We start from the raw sequence: 18,299 nt of genomic DNA, 5'->3' as shown, positions 1-18,299 counted from the left end.
GGAAAGAAAAAAAATCATCAGCATGCCCTTTCTATTGATATTACTTACACTGAACACTCAAACCACTAGATAAGAAGCCCACAATGGCCTGAGCACAAGCGTCAGTGGTCACCATAAAAAGAGGACCTTGTTGAAGCTGGGTACAGTGCAGCGGATCCATTAGTAATGGGACTTGGTGCAAATCTCCTCCCTACTGGGATGCATGTTTGGGAACCCTCCCTAGTCCTTCATAACTGCCTTTCCACTGACTGGAAGTAGTTGCATCCAGTTCCCCATACTTGGCTGGCTTGGGTAAGGCTTTGATAGCTGCTGTCCACCCCTTAAAAAGGCAGAACCTTATTACTGTCCAGTCATAGGATGGGCGAGAGACAATAGGGCAAAAGGCTGGGAGAAGTGGACGCAGAATAAAATTTTAATTTGGGATGGGGGAAACTCGCTTCCATCTCACTTCACCATGATCAACAGAGACCTATTAGCGACCAACACCACAGTGAGCAAGAAGGCAACACAATACCTCGTATCATACACAAATGACACCGTTGTGTCAAAACTGAGATATGTGAGCATAAAACAGAGGTTAATGTAGAGATACTTACAGCTCGTTGATGGGCTGTCAACCACGTCCAGATCCGCTCTCCGGAAGCCGTGCATCTGGTGTGACGAATGCAGCGTCGACTCGATGGCTCTCTCGTGGGCGGTCAGGACGATGGCCGAGGGCCGCCCCGTGCTGCCAGGGCTGGAGAGCGACCTCTGCATGAATGCCAGTTTGTCCTTGGTCCTTCTCTTCATGTCGTCCCATCTGTGCTTAATGTCTTTTACAGACCTGGGGACCTGGCTGACTGATGTGATTTTCCTGGCTATGCCTTCCCAGATCTTGTCCCTGTCAGCATGGGATAGACGCATTGTCTCCCTCCCAAACAGCATGGCTTCGTTCCGGGTCACCTCAGTGACCAGAATGTCCAGCTCTTCCTTGGAAAACTTGGGCTTCCTCTTTCGTTCAGTCATATTCCTTGGGTTGAACATCCCACAAAGCACAATTGGGTAAAAAGAAATCAACGCCAAGTACCACACCCCCCACATCCAACCACATGGCCAGTGCTGCACTGGGGCTGATCTCCAGCAAGAGGGAGTTGGTGGGGACCAATTCCGCCCACACCCACAACAAGCTTTCAATATTCCTCAGTTGAGACAGAAAAGGGTGGCCATTTTGTTTTTTAAAAGGTAACTTTCAAGCTTGAAACTGGGACTATTATGGAGGTGCTAGTTTGAGCCCCACAATTAAGGTTGAGTTGAGTTCAAAGCAGGGATTCAAAGCCTTTGTTACGTATGAACATTCAGCATATCCTCACCAATACACTGAGTAGTGAATGAATGTTGTGAGAATTTACAAAGTCCACTAATTAGCTTATGAATTAACAATTTAAAAATGGGACCTTTAAAAAAAACCTTAGTATGCTGTGTCAGACCTTACTTGTGTGTTCTAAATGACTTTAATAAGGGAACACAATGCAGACTCAATTTCCCTTAAAGTTAAAACTCACTGAAATCTTATCCACAGGCTACCATATGAATACTTTTTTAAAATTTAAGAACTGATTAATGGTAATTTTTTTACTTATTATCTTAAGTGAAAGTTTCTTCTTTGGTGTAGTTAATGAATACTATTCTTCAGAGAATTCCAACAAACAGCCGTACAGTACACTGAGTAGTGCTGGGTCACTACTCCACTCATCCAAGTTTGGCCCGGCTGCCCCTCTGCCATAGTGAGCAGCAACACTATGAGAACTGGTCCTGGCAGATCCAGAACATAGCCAGCCCAGCCATGGCAAGTGTACTTTATAGCTGTTTGTTATTCATGTGCAGAGAGGGGCCCAGAAGTGTATGTTTACATAGGGCCCAGTGATGGGTTAATCTGGCCCTGGCGGGTGCAGGAGAATGGAAGACTGGAGGGGCAGGGGAAACAGGTGTGCACTGAGAATGCAAAGCACCTGTAAACCCAGCTTACCTAACCAGTATGTTCAGGGTGCTTTGTGTTATTCCAGAACGGAGTAAAGCAGTCAGAACACATAGGTGACTCTGGCCCCAAAATTTCAAATAAATATGATTTAAGGATGATACTACACATCTTCCAATCATTAAAAATATATGATAATGTTCTCTTTGGGTTTCCTGTTTAGCATTGATGTATAAAGTTTCTGATCATTTAAAAAAGGAAATTTTCACACAAAATCTACATCAAGATGGAGTAAAGTTTGAAAGTATATATCTGTAATTTAAGGTAAAAACAAATCAGTGATGATGTAACTAACCCCAAAATCAACAATTACAAACCCAGGAAATTCAGACATATGCTAAAAATTAAAAGAAATCCAAACATATTAAGTATGGAAATGTCCAGTTAGAGCATCCAAACCACCTTAACTCTGTGCCATAGTAGCACCATGGTGGCAGGGGGAAAATGAAAAAAATCTAACTTGTCTTTAAAAATCAGTTTAATCTAATCTGGCACCACACATTAAAATGCCTAATTATAATTATATTGTTACTGCATGGTGTCACTACATGTTCAACCAGAAGTTATAGTTAATGTCATGCAGTTGGGCAGGGGAGTGTTAGTTGAAGGAGATCTTAAACAAAAGGTCCTGTCTGTGCTGCATGGACACTAAAGATCCCAAGATACATTTTAAGGGGTAGGTAATATGTCCCATTTTTTTTGTAATCTGCACTAGTTATCAGGAGGTGGCTGCCTCCCAGTGCTGAGAGCTTTGGGATACATTGGCATGAAAGGCACTAGACAAATGTAAACTATGACAAAAACTTATGGAAAAATAAGTGGACTCCTTTCAGGTGTATTTGTTTGTTTTCCTTAGTACTGTTACGTTGAGGGAGGGGTGAAACTTCACTGAAGGCACAACAGCGGCCTTGTTCAGGATCAAGGTAAGAAGCAGCTAAGTTCCTTTCCGAAACAGATATCTGAAACAATAGGAGCCACTGCCCAAAACACAGGCCACAGAAAAGGCTGGTTAGGAGCTGGGCTATGTGGGCTGAGGGGTTTTACTGGAGGCTGAATGCAAATACCGAGGGTGGGGTAGTGTGTGTGTGTGTGTGTGTGTGTGTGTGTGTGCGTGCGTGCCTGCCTGCCTGCCTGTGCACAGAAGATTCCAGAAACACCTCAGAAGCACTCAGAGAAGGCAGCAGAAAGCGGACAGCCAGAGCAGCACATGTAGCGTGATCCTGAGAGACAGCTAAGAGAGAGCTTTGGGGGCAGAATGCTAGCTGGGAACAGAGGATTGGAATATTTGCAAGGAAATTGTCTCCTGTATGAGTCCTACTGTGTTCAGGGAAACTGGACTTTATGCACATTCTTTGTAAATAAGCAGAATTGTATCAAACAGATACCTGACGACATCATCAATTTCTCCTTCTAACTGAAACAACTGGCAAGATTTCCAGTACTGGCTAACTGTTCTAGTCAAAAGGGGTTACAGTATGATAATCTCTCTATAACAGGAAAGCAGGTGAGATTTTAACAGAGAATTCGCTTGGGAGTTGCTCTGAGCAAGGTAAGGTGACAGTGTTAACAAGACTGAGCCCTGTATACATTACAGCTTCCACGACATCTATCATTGTTGGAGCTGCACCAGTGGTGAATTATGGGTCCCAAATTTGCCATTGCAGCTAATGCCGTACAGGGAATTGCACAGACGCACTTAGTCACAAGCTAAAGTGAGATGTGGCAGTTTCAGGTCCTAGGGGCTCATACCAATTTTTTCTTCTGAGTCTGTGCATCAAAGTGGAATTTTCCTTTCAGTTTGCCATTTAAGAGAAGCCAAACACCCAAAAAACAAAACTCTACCAAAACTGGGAAGTCTGGCCTGATTTTAAGACAAAACATGAAGCCAGCAAGTGTCAGGTTCCCAGCAGACATGGTTTGCACAGGCTTGTGACAGGCTCGCGTGGTGTAGTGATAGTTACCAGGAGCCTGGGATGAGTTTTGGGTTGGTATTAAAACCTAGTGTTTTGTCCTTTAGAGATTCTTCAGGCCTCTAGTTTTGGCACCTATTGGGTGAATGGAAGGAGAAGGCTTTAACTTTCAAGGTGTTGTGGCCCATGCAGAATGAAATGTGGGATGTTGCCAGGCCCTGCCCACAGGAGCCATAACAGCCCATCCATAGTTTTGAATTCACTCCTCAGCTCAGAAGGGGCAGGTCCCCAGAGACAGCTTAAAGCTGTACAGCCTTCACTTTCAGTTGCAAAGGAGTATTTGAGACTTGCTAATGTGTGATATACAGAACCGTTCTGAACACAAAGCCACCTACACTCTACACTGCTTCTGAGGAGCAAATGCACAATGGCCTCAGAGTGCTGTTTGCAGGGAGCTTGTGGTTCCATCAGAGTTTCAGAGTGATACTGCAATATATTACTTCTTACTCCTTCACAGCAATTCTCTGAAACAGGAGGACCCATAAGAGCACTCAGGACCCACATGCTGAGAGCTAACAGAAATGGATATATGCCACCCAACTAAATTAAATGAGCATGGGCACTGAAGCCAGGTATCCATCCCTGGTCATGCCCAAAGGGCTGAAGGAAGTAAGATAGTGCTATTACAAACCCATCCCAACTGTGTGCATATGCGGCCATCATAAAGCTGGTAGGAAAATGTTCCCAAGGAGTTGCACCAACAATGCAAAACTTAAAAAAGCAAACACAGAGACATTTCCATGCACATATGTGCACATGGTGAGGTAAATTAAGACTTTCCTATCCCAAGGGTGGGGATTTGGACCAGGTAATACGTTTTTGAGAATTCGAGTGCTCTTTTCTAGCAACAGCTTGGAGACTGTAACCTGCCACAGGAATTCTAGGACTCTCACGTATGAGAGACCACACTGTGATAATCCCCTTAGACACTGCTGCAACTCCAGATGCTTCCCTTCACCATCTTCCAATGAGGACAATGGTGAGTCACCCAGAAGGGTTTCCTAAGGCTCCCTGCCCTATTTCAAAGGCAGTTCCCTTTTCCAGACATATCCCCTGCCTCATCCCTTATGACAGAGTCACCAAGAGCTGTATGAAGTGTCTCCTCTCCATCCCAAACGTAACCCAATACAATCGGGCTGGTTCTCAGTTTTGTGCGAGCCCTTGTAAGATTCAGGATCGGGGTAGATTCATGTTTTTTTTATTAAAGCTGGAGGCAACATAGCGATTTTGACTGAGGTTTGAGTTGAGTCAGGGCATTTGTTCAAAGCCAGTCCCTATGTGAAGTGAGACCGAGGAAATCGTTCACACAAATCCCTACAAACAAAACCACTACGTTCCACACAGTACTAGAGACAACAACCCTTCATGCGAAGAGGAGACTGTTACAGTGACTGGTTCTTGGATCAGTGGCCATCTCAACATGCAGCCCAGCTTCAACAGCTTCTCAGAGACAAAGCATGAGGAGAAGGAAAAATGCAACATTGTATGTGTCATCTGACAGCTGCTCGTCACTTGCCATGTCTTGTGTTCTTCCCTTCCTCCTATCCACTGCGCTAGGTAAAGAGGATGTGGATTCCCCAAAGAGTAAGAACTGGAAGGTGCCAAATTCCATCGTTAGGAATATAAAGATGATCAGATTTGGTGGGTCAAACACACATAAAATGACACATAACACAATACAAAGTGAATCAGCTCAGGCTGCTGCCCACGTACTACCCTGTACCAGTGAGCAGACCCACTCTGTTCCCAGAGAGAATGCTTTGCAATGGCAAGGAGACAGCTACTCTTTTTTCAGGTGCTGCTACAGCATTCCTAGCAGTATAGCTTTTGAGGATAATATCCATGAGGGGTAAGATGCTAAGGCAGGACCCTGAATGCCTACCCAATCTGCAAGTTTCTGAATTCACAAAAACTTTCCCCATCAATCCTTTCTAGTAACACCATGCTTGTTAGCGTGAACACAGTCATAGTCCCCACACTACTACTGTGGGAAGCACTTTTTCCAGGCTGTATGTGGAAGGATCAGAAAGATTTCACTCCATGGAGTTCAGTTTCTGCATGACCTGTCTGGGGTCTCCTGATAAACAACCCCTAAAGGAGTCTGGTGACCTTCTTGCACCTTATCTCCATTGTTGTCCCGTTTCTCTCCATCCAACCTTTTATAGTCTACTCACTCTACCAGGCTGAGCAGAACAGATTGGCCATTCCATCAGGACATAACCAAGGCAAATGCTGGTTTATGAAAAGGTTCCTGTGAAGTCATTCTGTCCTATGGTGCTGTACTGGTAACTGGTCCTGGATAGGGCCACTATGAAATTGGTAGTGGTAGGGCCATACAAGTCAAATCCAGGAGGAAGATATTATAAGGTTCTCATTTCATGGGACCATGTTTTCTCTACTCCAACTTTTGCCCCTGATTGGGTTACAAGAAGAGGTAACAATGGCAGAAAAATCTCTCCATGGCTTCTGACCATGAAAATCTCGACTATGGCTTCTGATCTTTGAAATCTTTGCTGTAAGAGCTACATCCAAATATCCATCCATTCCTCCTCCCACCCATTCTCTTTTCCATGAATTACATAACTCCAGACTAGAGACCAGTCCTACTGGAGTAAAGGTTTCTCACACACAGAAGAGCACATGACAGTATTAAGATCTCCAACCTTTCTTGTCTCATTGGCTGAACATCCTGGATACAAGTGTCAGGACACCCTCCATTCATGCAAGCAGACAAAAAGGAAGAGCAGTGCTAGAATATAGGCTGGATTGGTTGCCTTTGTAGTGTCTCCACACATGTTCCACACTATGCCTCTTTCCTTGGTGAAGTTAATAAGGGAACCGTTCATTTGGGCCAACAATCCAATTAACCCCAAAGTTATTTTGTTCTTGTCTGGAATGCTTTCCTGACGCCAACTATCTAGCTCTTCAAAAATCCACCACTGAAGGCAGTGTTATTGATTGGTAAGAACACAGAAGTAGCAAGAAACCCACAAGTTCTCATGCCCTCTGTTAACTCTGCTACTGATACATCCGTGGCACCTCTTTGGAGGAGCTTCTCCATTTATACAAGGTAAATGCTACCTGCTTATAATATCACAGGGGGCTGCAAAGAGTACATCAATACTTGTAAAGAACTCTGAAACTAAAGAGTGCTGTATAAATGCTAAACATCTTCATTTCTCACTGTTCCATTCAAGAACCAGATCCACTTTTTATCCAGTACCTACACTGCTCTGTGTTCTGATGCTATGAAGCCACTCAGCCAGTAGAGTTCAATAACAAGTGCTGTACCTATATAATCAGACTAGTGACACAAACAAGAAAACAAACAGAAGAACGCCATAGCAGATTTTGCTCTATTAGAAACATAAGGAAAAAGTCTCTCTCTCTCTCCCAACGTCTGGAAAATGGGAAAGGATAAAATCAATATGGAATATTTTCTGCAAGATTATTTGCAAACACTGGAAAGTAAAATGGGGGGGAAAAAATCAAAGAAAACGGGAGTGAGACTTGTTAATGTTTGTAAAAAGGGGGAAGCGGATATCTGTTCACTATTTTTACTGTGCTTGCTCATCACAAAGAACAGCCATTCTCTGCACACACCTCTCTGTTGGATCCGACCATTCAATCTGACAGCAGAGGACTCTCACAAGAGCACATAATGGAAGAACACAAGAGTTGAACCCTATAAGAAAGGGCCTCTTTTGTAACTGTCATACAGAAGGATGAGAAGCGCATCCTGCCTTTTCTCTGGCTCATAAGCCCTTTCCAGGGTAGTCAGAAGAGAGCCGGACTCACCTCATCCAATTTGCTTTGGTTTCATCTGTCCCATCTATAGATTTGTAGCGGTTGTTCTTATCAACAATCTGTAGAATAATAAAATAAAAGTAACAGGAAGACTGGCTGGCTCAGAGGGAATCAGGGAATACAGAACTCTTCACCTCTAGATCATATTTCCATTCCAGCCCCTGGTCAGACGGTTCTGGGATATAAAGCATTTTGCCTCTAGGTCATGGTTTCAAATCTAGCCTGGACCAGTTGAGTGTCTAGCTTGCTCCCACTGGATATGTGTTTGCGGTCCCCTCTGTGAAATGAGCTTGGTGGTATCAGTCCATTGCCGAGAGTACACATATCCACATCACAATCCTATCACTTCAGCTGGCACTATTTTGTGCATTGTTGACAGTCTCAGCTAAGATGCTAGAGACTGAATTCCCCTCTTCCTCTTCTCCCTCAGAACTGAGACATATCCCCATTTTGCAGATGGCTAGACTGAGGCACAGAGATAAGGGCTTGGGTTAAGGTCGCAAAGCATATCAACAGCAGAGCTGTGAGCAGAACTTGGGAGTCCTGGTTCCCAGTTCTGTGCTTTAACCACTCACAAACGTTTCATACCCACAACCTCAAATCGACCTAGTGGTTTCTTTATGGCTGAAAAGGGTTGTGGGATTGGGATAATAGCAGGATAGTTTTTAATGCTGAAGACAGTGTGTGGTAGTGGAGCTGCTCCCTGTAGCCCATAGGATTATTTTGCTAACTATTATATCCTACTAATCCAGCCAGCTGTATCAAATAATATGTTTCTCTTTCTGAATTAATCCATTTCATTCTTATATCATATTATATATTCTTTATCAGTATTAATTCCTATGAAATTAGGATGTGTTGAGGCATATGATATATGTTTCCTAATAATTATACATAGAAGAAGTTCTGCTGAAATGCAAGAAGCCTACCGGCCTGTATCCAGTAAGATCTGCTAAATAGCTAAAAGTATAATCAGTTAAGAGTAAGTCAGCATAAAAGCTGGCAACCTTTGGCACAGATAGGACTGGTCCCTGAACTTTGGGGAACCAAAGGGAGGAACTATACACAACACTGAACAGGTTAATCCAGCGTCTGCAACTGGTTGGTAACCGCAGGGTATACCACAAACCTGGGAGTCGCCAAGAGAGCCTAGGTTGGCAGTTTTGGAGTGAGATAATATGTAGAGAGTAAGTGTCATAATCCACTAACCTATAGGATAAGAGTACCCATAAATTTCTTAGGGTGCGGAAATAAGATTTGGGTATAGTAGGTTGGGCCTGAATTGCATAGGGTCAGGATCCTATAAAATACCTTGTAAGGATATCATAGGAGGACAATTTTTTATCTATCTATCATTCTATTTTCTATCACACTATCAGCTCAGCTTGTGTAGTATAGTAAAATTACTCGACATTCCTAACTATTGGGGAAGCCAGAACCATCGTGTTATCGGGCATGCCAGGAGTAAGGCCGGTCCTTCACCTCCTATTATCGGGTCCTCAAGGAAGGGTGTGAGTATGTTAAGTTAAGGTACTTATAATAGGAATGTTACCACCAGGAGTTTTGGAATTCTTTTACTGTTTTGCATTTATAAGTTTCACAGCATTTATTATTCTTTTGTTAATCTCAATAAAGTTTTTATCAATTTGGTATTGTCCTCAGTGTAAGTGTTTTTGCCAAGCACCCCGAGAGTCCTCTCCTGATATAGAACTCTGAGTTCTCGGACCCTGTAGTCTGAATTGGACAAGAACCTATAAATCTTCTGGTCGGATGTGATCAGTGGCGAGCCATAACAACTAACCCATAAAATTCAGGTCAACATCCCAGTGGATGACAGATTTAGGGGGTGCTGGGACTGTTGAATCCTGGTTGGTGGACTTCTCCCTCCTTCGCACTTCACAGTGCTCTGCTTGAGGGGAGTGGGAAGTGCTGTTTCAAGAGGCCATGGAAACAGTTCTGTAATCTCCAGAAGTAATCTTCCTCAACTCTTAGAGTCAAGGAAGAAACATTGAGGAGCTTCCTTGGGATTGGCTGGAGGGCATGCCAGAGAGAACAGCAAGAGGCAGAGGAGAGGGAGTAAGCTATTCATTCATTCCTTCTAAGTTCCAGTGACTGTCAGACTTCGAAGCTTTCTCAGCCGGTAGGCTGTGACCAAGAGGGCATCCCCCTTTGTGGACCACTTGTGGGTTTTGTCCCACCAGTTGAGAAGTCCTGCACTAGACCACATTCCCTCCCAGATCTGGGAATACAATCCAGGAATCTTAACTCCCAGCCCCCTTCTCTAATCTGTATCCCTAAAAAAATAGTAATTACAATAGGTGGACCTGGAGCTGCTGCACATTTAGATCAACAGAAAGGCACCCATTCTTTTAGCAGAGCTAGCACCATCACCCCATAACTCATTGCTCTAGGCTGTGTGGTTGGATTGTCATAATTAGGGAGGCAGTTAGGACACTCACCAGCCAAGAGAAGAATCCTGCTGACTTGTCCTGGCTGGAGATCTGTCCCTCATACGGCCCGAAGACATGACCTTTGGGGATAACCTCGTTCACACAGCGTACGTCATTCTCCCCGCTGGGTTCTTTCATTACCTCCATGCCAGGCGGGATGGTCAGTGCTGCCCGGTCAGGGATCCCAACGGGTACCGGAGTGTCTGACACAAACACGGGGGGACCATGGTTTGGACATTCATCCACGAAATACTCCTGGCAGGACTCACAAACTGGAGGAAACAGGAATTAACTTGTGAGCTGAAACTTCCACTGGTAGAAATGCCAACCTCTGAAAGCAATTATTAGCTCAGGGGTCGGCAACCTTTCAGAAGTGGTGTGCCGAGTCTTCATTTATTCACCCTAATTTAAGGTTTCGCGTGCCAGTAATACATTTTAACGTTTTTAGAAGGTCTCTTTCCATAAGTCTATAATATATAACTAAACTATCGTTGTATGTAAAGTAAATAAGGTTTTTAAAATATTTAAGAAGCTTCGTTTAAAAATTAAATTAAAATGCAGAGCCCTCCCGACCGGTGGCCAGTGTGAGTGCCACTGAAAATCAACTTGTGTGCCGCCTTCAGCACGCGTGCCATAGGTTGCCTACCCCTGTATTAGCTTATACAACCTTCAACAATAAGGACAGAACTCAGATTCTTCTACTCCAAAAGCAAAGAACCCTGTCACTGAGGAAAAGGAGAATCTTTCAGCAATACAGGGCCTATGACACAGTCTAGCAGTCCTGCCTCCATTCAGCAGGGGGCAGAAATATGTTGCTATGCATTAATGCACACACAAAAAGCCAGTTCATTAAAAGAGGAACAAGACTGCCTTCTTCTCCTGCTGCTCTGACCACGTCTCCCCACTGCCTCAAGCCCTTCACTAGCTTCCACACACTTTCTGTATCAAGTTAATCCTCCTTCCAGTCCAGGATGTATACAATTCTACTCCCACCTATGTCTCTTCCCATACCCCCTCCAATACGCCTTCTCTTCCCAAGCTGCCTGCCAACGGCTCCTTTTGTGGCTCCTCCCATATCACAGCTTACACCTAGAGCAGTTTGCCAAGCATTTTATCCTGCAAGTTCCTCTTGAAAGCCTACCTGTTCCCGAGAACATGTCAGCCATAGAGGCCTGTATCCCACTTATTCTGTGCAGTCTCACTCCTTCAAACTACTAGCTCTTGGAGGCAGCACCCTCATTTGCTTGTTGGGTACATGACCCGTTGTACACATCCAGTAAATACCCTTGCCCACATAATCCCACTGCCTTTGTCATATGCCTCAGCGACAGACAGCATCATATACTTCTCCTGCGGCAGGAAGGGACTGTAGCTTCCTTAGGAGGCTAACAATACTCAGGGTGTGCAAGTATATGCCAGGCCACTTTTGCCTCCCAGGATGTGGAGAAAGAAAAGAGGAGTTACCCATGCAATGCTCCCTTGCCTGAGAATGATGGTTCCAAAACTCCTAAATCTGAACTTTGTAGGCTCTCTATTGGGCTGCCAGGCCTACTCCACGGTTCCCCAATCCTTATGCTTCAGAGCCTCTAGAACATTTTCCATCTATTTCCCCAAACAGCCCCACTACAAATCCAGAACTTTGGAGACTGACTGTCACGAATCCCTGCCTGACAGCTTCATCATCAAGTATTTCAGCGTCCTCAGGAGTTTAACTAAAGTGACGGGTTTACAAGTAAATTCTGTTCCAGAACCTCCTTTCCGATCCAGGGGGAACAGGTGGACTGGGAGAGGAGGAGAATTCTATCTAGGTGGAGGTGTCTATTCCCTCCAGTGATAAGACACTTACACCAGAAATCCACTTGCTGAAAGCTCTTGGTCATGATCAAATCCCGCTTCCCTTTCAGTTTCTTAGGCTCCACTTCCATGGATTGAGAGTCAGCCCTCCCAGAGCTGGGGAGAGAAAGAAAGAGAATAAAGAACTTAAGAATGTGATATGCTGGAGAAAGAATAGAAAGGAACAGACCATGAGACAAAAGGTGTGTGAACAGCCATACCCTACTTCCCCAGCCTAAAGTGTCAAGCTTGATTTTGCCATCTAAGTTGCTGATACATAGTGCCCCAGGCTGTCCTGCCAGAACAAGGTGCTCCAATGGCATCAAGTGACTACTGCTTACATGGCCTGGGAGCTTTCGGTGGAGAACCACCATGTCTGGCAGAAATCTGCAATGTCTGCTGCGGGTCAGGGAGACTCAGGGGGATCACCATCAATCCAACCCATCTTAAACCTATGGCTGAAATGGAGACAAGATGAAGGAACATATTAGGCAGAGGTAGAGTCTCTTACCAGGGTTGCCCATACTCCTGGTCCCGGCACGGAGAGCAGGCCTCAGTCTTTATTGTCACCATCTCCCCTAAGGAAGTGTGGGTCTGGATCAAACAGTCCTTCAGGTTTTCACTCATGTTCTGAAAGAGAATGAAAAAATAGGGACAGGGAGAGAATTATATATCCCGCCACTAGAAACACCTATCTGGGGCACAAACAAAAATCCCTTCTTGGACCAAGAGGCAATAGTAATTCTATCACAGGCAGGCCTAGGTGCAAGATACAGAGAGTAACATGGGGCCCTGGGAATAAGGATGCAAGGTAGGGCTATGCTACACAAAATCTGCAGGAAAAAAAAGCTAATACAGGGCTACAAGCTTTGAGATCATCAGATGGAAGACACTACAGTAGTGCAGAGTATGATTATATAACCAAAGACTTGTTTTTAAATAATGCTTAGAAACAGAAGTCTATAGGTGGACAATGAGCCATGACTTATCTAGGTGTATGGATGCACCATATCCCAGTGTGCCACAGAGGGTGGATATGGGCTCAATGAGAATACGGGCTCATTGAAATCCTCATATGCTTTGGGCACTATGACACAAAGTCACGTGTCCTCAGTGCCAAAGGCATGCAGGAATCCAATAGAACGGCATTATGCCTAGCAGTCACTTCTCTCTCTGCCCTTTGTGATTAACGGGGATCACTTATCACCACCCTCTTAGAGGCGTACTGTTTTAATTAAAATGCTGCTCCCCTGTCTCAGCACAAGAATAAGGAAATATTCAATTAAATTAAAAGGTGGCTAATTCAAATGCTTTTCCACACAGCCCATTATCACAGGATCCCACTGAGAAAGATTCACAAAGACATTGGATATACATATTGATGTCAAGAATATTCAGAGTTGTTATAATTAATGCTAACAAAATTTTTGGAAGGGAGATTAAACTTCATGCTTCAGGACTTCAGCCAATTTGTAACTATTAGGGATCAGGATAGGGATCAGGATTACCCCACATATGCCTACTGTGGGGTTCTTACACTTTCCTCTGATACATCTGGTGCTGGCCACTATCAGAGAAAGGAGACTGGACTAGACAGAACTCAGTTCTGAGCCAACATGGCAATTCTTTTACATCACAGATTGATATCATCACACTCATGCCACACTCAGGGCATGTCTACATTACACTATCTTAAATCGACCTAAGTTAGGTCAATTTACAGCCACTGCAATAATTACTGCGGTGGCTGACGTCCACACTACTCTCCTTCTGTCGGTGGTGCACATCCTCACCAGGAGCCCTTCTACCGACTGAAGAGAGGCAGTGTAGGGGATGGAGAGCCAGAATTCTCAGCTCTGCGCAGCTCACCACCAGGAGCCCAGCTGCCCCCTGGGCTTCTCGCCTCCAGCGGGGAGATCCACACCTGGAGTCTGGTTGGCAGCCATGCTCCCTGCAGGGAACTGAGAGCCCCGGGCGGGGGGTGGGGGGGAGGGGGACCTGGGCTCCAAGCCGGGAGCCTCAGTGCAGCTGGGCTCCCTGCTGGGAGTGAGGAGCCAGGACCCCGGGGGGCAGCGCAAGCCACCAGGCAGTAGCTGGGGAGCCGAGCTCCAGCACAGCCACGAAATTGACAAGACAGCCAACAGCTGATGTAAGTAATGCAGTGTCTACATTGCCGCTGTGTCACCCTAACTACACCAACATGAGCCCTACGCATCTCCAGGAGGTGGAGTTACGTCGATGTAGTGGGGCACTTACATCAACAGGACAAGGCTGTAGTTTGTACACTGATGTAGTTAGGTCAACATAAGCTGTTTTATGTCAACCTAACTGTGTAGGGTAAACCAGGGCTCAGAACACTGACTATTGAATATTCTGTGTGCAGATGTCCAATCAGAACCCTTCTTTCAGAAGTGCCCACCTAGGAACAGTGGTTTGAGCACAGAATCAGAAACAAGACTCCTGGGTCCTATTCAAGATTAGGTTCTGGATTCTTAGATTGTAAACTCTTGTCCATAACACGGCACAATGGGATTCTGGTCTAAGACTGGGGTCTGTGTGTGATACTGCAATACAAATAAATAATAGTATTCCTAGCTTTAAGAGATATTCTTTGTAACTCTGAGGAAGTCACAATCCTTCAGCTTCAATTTCACACCTGTCAATCTAAACTGGAGGAAACATTGATTCGTATTGAGAATTCATGAGTTAATACTCAGTGGATTTTGAAGGTGAAGCCACAATGTAAGTGCTATAATGCACACATGCATCTTTAGGCACAGACACTTTTGTTTCTTTATAAAACATTGCCAATCCCAAACCAACAAAAGAGAGAACTTCCTTCAAGACCTCTGAGCTAATTCCAGGGAAAGCACGACATTGCAAGTCACTGCCCTCAATGGGCTTGGATATTTCTTGGGGCTCAGAGCTCTGTCTGCACATCCACATACACAGAGGGGAAAGAATTCTAATAACCAATTCTAGGTACCTGGGCTGAAGACAGAGGGTACCAGCCTTCTCCAGAGAAAGAGAAAATATTTTGCCTGAAGACCTTACTTTAAAAATTCATCAGAGCAAAAAGAAAAAGCAGAACTAATGGGGAGGAAGCAGAGGGCTGTGAGCGCTTTCCCACAAAGCCTCCCTGAGGGGAGGCATGTGCTATTGTTGGCACTGGGGCAGACATTCAACTTAGCTTTCCAGCGATTGCATGCAAGAGGAAGCCCTGAGGAAAGGTCAACACCCACAACTCCAAAGCCCCTCAGCGGGAAAAATTTCAGACTGCCTGCTCTCATGGACGGAGCAGACATGTGGCTGCTTGAACAGACATTGTCTTGTCTTTTTCTTTCCACTTCAAGGAAGGATTTGAAGTTCCTTCTCAGATCCAGGATAACTATATGAAGACCTGGCATGTAAACAGAGGAAGCCAGTTTTCTAATAAGTGCTGTATACCAGCCCTCAGTAACGTGCTGCAGTCACTTAGGTGCACTCAGCAGCACCTTCTTCATGCTGCTTTCCAATGGCTTGTGATCAGACTGCACATCCACCTTGTGCCAATGGTGAAACTGTTCCATTTCAAAGAGCACCGCCAGTAGCTCCTTTTCTATCGGAGCATATCCCCTTTCTGCGTCTAGCAGGGCTCTACTAGCAAATGTTGTGGGCTGCTGGCTTTGCATCCATGCTGCTCCTAGGCCTCCTTCTGAGGCATCTCTCTAGCTCTTGCTGCTCTGCGGGGTTGTGGTACTTTAGAACTCATGCTTTGCTTAGGATTTTCTTTGCCCTTTCAAACGCCTGTTCTTGGGTCTCTGACCATTCCCGTGCTGTATCATTGCATGTTAGCTGTCTCAAGGGTTTCCAATGAGTGTGCATAGACTCTGGAAAGATAACTGGCTATTCATATAAGCCACTGGACTCCCTTCAGATCCTTTAGTTTAGGCATTTCCTTAGTGGTGCTCAGTTTTTCAGGGGCTGGCTGGAGACAGTTGAGAAGACTGGGAGAGGTTTAAATGACTTGTCCAAAATCATAGTGATTTAAGTGGGGAAGGCAGGAACAGAACTCAGGAGTCCTGAGACTTGCTCCATCCACTGCACCAACATGCCACCTCTTCGGTGTTAGTCCTGGCACCATAGTCAATCACATTCTGCAAACTTTAGATTCCTCTTGTAGTTAAAACTGGATACAAGGTTAATCCTCACTGTCAGTCCTAAACTGTTATCTATTGTGCTGTGCTGCTGAGCACCTGCCACATCGACCACAGGGCTAGATTTATTTCAGTGGGGGATGAAATAATTCCTGAACAAATTTTTAAGCATCTCTCTCATTACACCCAGGATGGTTCTAGGTAGAGTTGCGTGTGTTGTTGACTTTATGGGATTTGGTACAAAATCCTACATCCTGGTTGACCCATAGCATTTGCCTCCCATTCCTGGCTGACCATAGGCTCCTGCAAGCAGGATTTTTTTATGCATCTCACTTTTAGTGCATTATAGTGCAGCTTTTCTATAGTAAGAGTTGAGTCAGAACACGACTGCACTGCTGTATTAATTTAGAATCTAAATTTTAGATGGACTATATAGGCACAGAGTCAAAGTGTTAACATGACCCAGAAAATGTCCAACATTCAACAGTTTTAAGCAAGGTTTGGTATACAGAGTCCTCAGACTATTTCATACCATGGTGGCAAACACATTAAGAAATTCATGCCAAAGGTTAGAAATGTATTAACTGAAACATACAAAAGGAAAAGAATTAAAATAAGGCAAAAAGCATTGCAACTGAAACTGAGTGATTAAGCAAAACAAACAATTAAAACCTATTAAAAATCGGGGTTTGGAGGGTTTTTCTGAGAGGATGAATATTGCTTTAAAATCTCTTTTTCTGTCAAACAGTCGCCCTTGGTGTGGAAGATGCGTTTAGCTGTGTTGTTTGAGTTGAGAATAATAGTCACTTTCCTGCTTTTGACAAAACAGACACGGAAGGGAGAGAAGAGGTAGGATAGTAAAGACGGGAGAAATACCACTTTTGTTGATGTTTTCAGGATACAGGGCAGCTTGACAATTATGGATGGATGCTTTGGGCTGGCAAGTTGGCCAATGACAGCTGTTGCTCTACACCCTGGCTTGCCTCCCGGGACAGGAACATCATTTGGTTGGTTTGGTCAGGTCCCTCTTCTTTACTGGTCCTTTTTAGACCGGGCAGAGTTGGATGGGCTGTCTTATTTCACTATGCTGGTGCTATATAGTGCAGTTGAAAAGCCAAGAGAGAGAGAGAAAAGAGGAAGATAGTGGAGGATGGAAAGGGACACATGAGGGAGGGGAAGACAGCAGGATCTCACGTGTATTAGGCTGGGGTCATTGCTGGTGCAACGATGATTGTCAAGCATTCCTACTAGTGTACTGATGTTTGAGGTCACATCACTTCCTCCACAGCTGTAGTGATGGTAAAAGTTCCTTCCCTCCCCCTCAACCATGCTTTTTTTTTTTTAAAGAACCCCAAAAAGGGATAATGGGTGGAATGGTCCTCTTATTACTCTGTCTACCACTTAGGCCTAGTTTTCGAAGCACCAGTTTTGGTTTATTAATTTTCAATCCCTTACTTCTTTTGTTTACCAGTCATAATTTTAATACAGTCCTAGTTGGATAATATTAGAAAATCCTCTTTGTTTAAATTAGTTTCGTTTTTTGTTTCCTCTTTGGATTTATTTTTTTAAACAACTTTATATAACAGGCTATTGTGATAGTTCATGGACCTTTACCTACTTTCCACTGGTTAGGCTCACAGTTAAGATAGGCCTTCAACAGACCTGAGCTACTGAAACAGAACACAGGGATGCAGACAAGATAGAGCTCCAGCCGAACAGTCCTGTAAGGTGGTACCATATTCTGTAAATGGAAAAGAGCTGCTCATTGCAGGTGATAGGATTGAGATTTAAAAATTTTTGCCCTTCCAGTATTAAATTTAAACCCCAAACTCACAAACTGCAAACCGTAGCACTTTGTGTATTCCATCCTGCCCCATATACACTGATCTCGTCTCATTACTTTATTAAGCTATAAGTCACTGTATCTCAAAAAGAACAGGAGTACTTGTGGCACCTTAGAGACTAACAAATTTATTAGAGCATAAGCTTTCGTGGGCTACAACCCACTTCTTCGGATGCATATAGAGTGAAACATATATTGAGGAGATATATATACACACATACAGAGAGCATGAACAGGTGGGAGTTG

The 18,299-nt window shown here is 44.4% G+C and overlaps 1 protein-coding gene across 2 annotated transcripts in view; it reads right to left on the bottom strand.

Annotated features, from left to right (window-relative positions):
• Positions 1-18,299, bottom strand: part of PRDM11 (PR/SET domain 11) — a 50,324-nt gene that overhangs the window by 19,104 nt on the left and 12,921 nt on the right. For both annotated transcript variants that reach the window (XM_024214610.3, XM_024214618.3), the window contains exons 2-5: positions 12,586-12,704; positions 12,088-12,191; positions 10,251-10,513; positions 7,783-7,850 (exon numbers count right to left, since the gene is read on the bottom strand). In XM_024214610.3, the coding sequence (XP_024070378.1) occupies positions 7,783-7,850; positions 10,251-10,513; positions 12,088-12,191; positions 12,586-12,701 (551 nt within the window). In that variant the 5' untranslated portion in view covers positions 12,702-12,704. The remainder of the gene's footprint in view (positions 1-7,782; positions 7,851-10,250; positions 10,514-12,087; positions 12,192-12,585; positions 12,705-18,299) is intronic.

Source organism: Terrapene carolina, unplaced genomic scaffold (assembly GCF_002925995.2).
Source record: "Terrapene carolina triunguis isolate 2854851 unplaced genomic scaffold, T_m_triunguis-2.0 Scaffold96, whole genome shotgun sequence".
Classification (NCBI taxonomy): domain Eukaryota; kingdom Metazoa; phylum Chordata; order Testudines; family Emydidae; genus Terrapene; species Terrapene triunguis.
This window is presented reverse-complemented; position numbering and strand designations above follow the sequence as displayed.